The 2,944-nt window shown below is 43.7% G+C and overlaps 1 protein-coding gene across 1 annotated transcript; it reads left to right on the top strand.

Annotated features, from left to right (window-relative positions):
* Window positions 1-1,234: 1,234 nt before the first annotated feature.
* Window positions 1,235-2,167, top strand: LOC149449646 (olfactory receptor 5AP2-like). Its single transcript, XM_089693008.1, has one exon. It carries the CDS (start codon window positions 1,235-1,237, stop codon window positions 2,165-2,167), a length of 933 nt encoding a protein of 310 aa, XP_089549134.1.
* The last annotated feature ends 777 nt before the right edge of the window (window positions 2,168-2,944 follow it).

Consider the following 2,944-nt stretch of genomic DNA (forward strand, 5'->3'; position numbering starts at 1 on the left):
AGTGTTGCATGACCGTGCAATTGCCAGTTCAAGTAGCTCAGTGTTGAATAGCAAAAAATGCCCTAGTCATGAAGGGGGTAAAACCTTCCAGAGCTGAAGTGCTTAGTTTCCTCATCACTATCTCAAGCTTTTTTTTATGTCCCTCCTTCTCTTCTGCTAATATTTACCTTCCTTAAAACAGACCTTCACCCTCTCCTACAAGTTGCTACTCTCCCCCTAAGACCCTTACAGATTTGCATACTAAAACATTTTATTTGGGGGGGGGGGGTAAATTACTTTTCTGCAGGAACCAGTTTTGCATTTCCTACTTTCTTGCCTAGGTGTGACCCCCTGACCGATACTGATCTCACACATCTCTGGAGGCTTTAGGTCATTCTCCGCCACACTGCGCATGCACTGCTTTCTGTCACAGGGCGAGAGGCAAAAAAAAAACCTAGAAGAAACAATGGGTTTCCTGGTGAACATGGTGGGGATGGAACTTGCAGTGCTGAAATGGAGTGAAGGCTTACAGCAGACTTCCCTGGATTCGCTCTGGTGGGTGAGTTTTTTTGTGGACAATTCTGTGGTACGGGTAAGATGATAAAAAAAGATTGTAAAGGTGGTGGTGGGGGATTGAAGTTCTTTTTAGGCTCCTTTGCCACCCCATTCAACCTCTGCAGACCTAAAACAGAAAGTCCTCACTAGCAGGGGAGGACTGACAACTCATGTGGCCCCCAGGCAATAGGGGATCATGGGGCCCCTGTGTCCTTGCCCACACCCAAAAAAGCCTATGAAAAAGGTACCAGGGGCATCTCATGGGGCCCCCTACTGACCCCGGGCCCTCAGGCAGTGCCCGAGTGCTCGAATGGTCAGTCCGCCCCTGCTCACTAGTGATAAGGAGCTCACCACCACCCCTGTGATCAAGCCTGATTATCAACTATACAATTCATAGTCAGAAAAAGGAAAGAAGATCAAATGATTTCCCATGCCCAGAAGTTCCTTTTAATTCCATGGACTCCAGCTGTTGAACAGGATGGTAAGGGAGTACAGGGAAGGCGTTAGTAGCAAAGGAGGTGAGGGCTATGCAGCAAACCTCTTTTTTCCCTTGAATGTGCAATGTGGTAGGTGTATGCTAAGGAGTGATATGGATGCTGTATTTCAGCATTCTGCAGATGCTGTCTTCTACAATATATCAACTACTCATCTCAAGGCTGTTTGATAGATATTTATTTCTTCACAGCAGAGAGAGATCTCAATGGACATCGTGAACAAGACTCAAATCACCATGTTTGAGTTTTCGGGCCTGAGTGACAATAAGGATCTTGCCCCCTTCCTTTTTTTCTTCTTTCTGCTTGTATACATTGTGACAGTCTCAGGAAACGTTGGAATGATGTTTGTTGTCCACACCTTCAGCAGCCTCCACACACCAATGTACTTCTTCTTGAGCTATCTGTCTTTGGTGGACTTCCTCTTCGCGTCAACGGTGACTCCTAAAATGTTGTCTGACTTAATTTCTGAGAAAAGATTCATCTCCTTCGTTGGTTGCGCCCTACAGTTTTTCTTCTATGCCGCCCTGGCCAGCTCCGAGGTTTTCATCCTCTCTTGCATGGCATATGACCGTTATGCCGCTATCTGCCACCCTCTCCACTATGTTTTGATTATGACCAAGAAAAAATGTTGGTGCCTGGTTCTGTTTTCCTTCTGTATTGGTTTCTTTCAAGCTGTGGTTCCAACCAGTTGTGTGTTTAATCTCAGTTTCTGTGGATCCAACCATATAAACCATTACTACTGTGACATCCCACCTGTGCTCGAGCTGGCCTGCTCTAATCCTCAATTCTGCAACATTTTAACGAACATCTGTGTTTGCCTTTGTACCATTAGCTCCATATCAATAATCTTGGTCTCCTACATGCATATTATTTTTGCTATTCTAAAGATGAAAACCTTCAAGAGCCAGCGAAAGGCTTTCAGTACCTGTTCCTCCCATCTGATCTGTTCCACCATGTTCTACGTGACAGTCTTCATCAACTATTTCAGTTCATCTTCTGGTTCCTTTGAGAAATACGACAGATCCATTACGGTCTTCTACTCCCTGGTGACGCCATTGCTGAATCCTGTTATCTACAGCCTGAGGAATCAAGAGGTGAAAAGGGTCATAATACACACTTTGCAAAGGCGCCAAAGTTGAGAGAAATGTAGGTAGATTTGAAGGAATCCAGGTAAACAAAATTCACCTATTTTCTATTTTCCTTCTACATTGGGTTCTGTCAGGCTGTGGTTCCAACCAGTTGTGTGTTTAATCTTCAGTTCTGTGGATCCAACCATATAAACTACTAATACTGTGATGTCCCATCATAGGTTGAGCTGGCCTGCTCTAATTCTCACCTTTGCTACATTTTAATTAACACCTTTGTTTGCCTTTGCACCATTAGCTCCATGGTAATAATCTTGGCCTCCTATATGCATATTGTTTCTTCTATTCTAAAGATGAAAACTTTCAAGAGCGTGATGGTCTTCATCAACTATTTCAGTTCATCTTCTGGTTTCTTTGACAAACATGACAAATCTGTTACTGTCTTCTACTCTCTGGTGATGAGAATGCTGAAACCTCTTATCTAAAGCCTGAGGAATCAAGAGGAGAAAAGGGCAAATTGTGCAAAGGCATCAAAGCTGATAGAGAGAAATGTAGTAAATTTGAAGGAATCCAGGTTAACAAAAATACTTATAGAAACAGAGAATACAGCGCCTCTAAGTGTAAACTCTATAACAATTTATTGTTAAAAAGTAAGTTAGGCAACTCACATCTTTTAAACAGTATACAGGCTCATAGAGATGAGGTGTGGAAAATGTCTATTGCCAGGTGTTGGTAGATGCTCTGAAAGGGATCATGGGCCTATCAGCAGGAGGCGCTGCACATAAGGGGGCATGGATGGAAAAGCCAGACTGAGTCCCTGGTATGTCCGGA

Source organism: Staurois parvus, unplaced genomic scaffold (genome assembly GCF_062004578.1).
Source record: "Staurois parvus isolate SC_StPar_1 unplaced genomic scaffold, SC_StPar_1.0 ptg000609l, whole genome shotgun sequence".
In the NCBI taxonomy this organism is placed as follows: Eukaryota; Metazoa; Chordata; class Amphibia; order Anura; family Ranidae; genus Staurois; species Staurois parvus.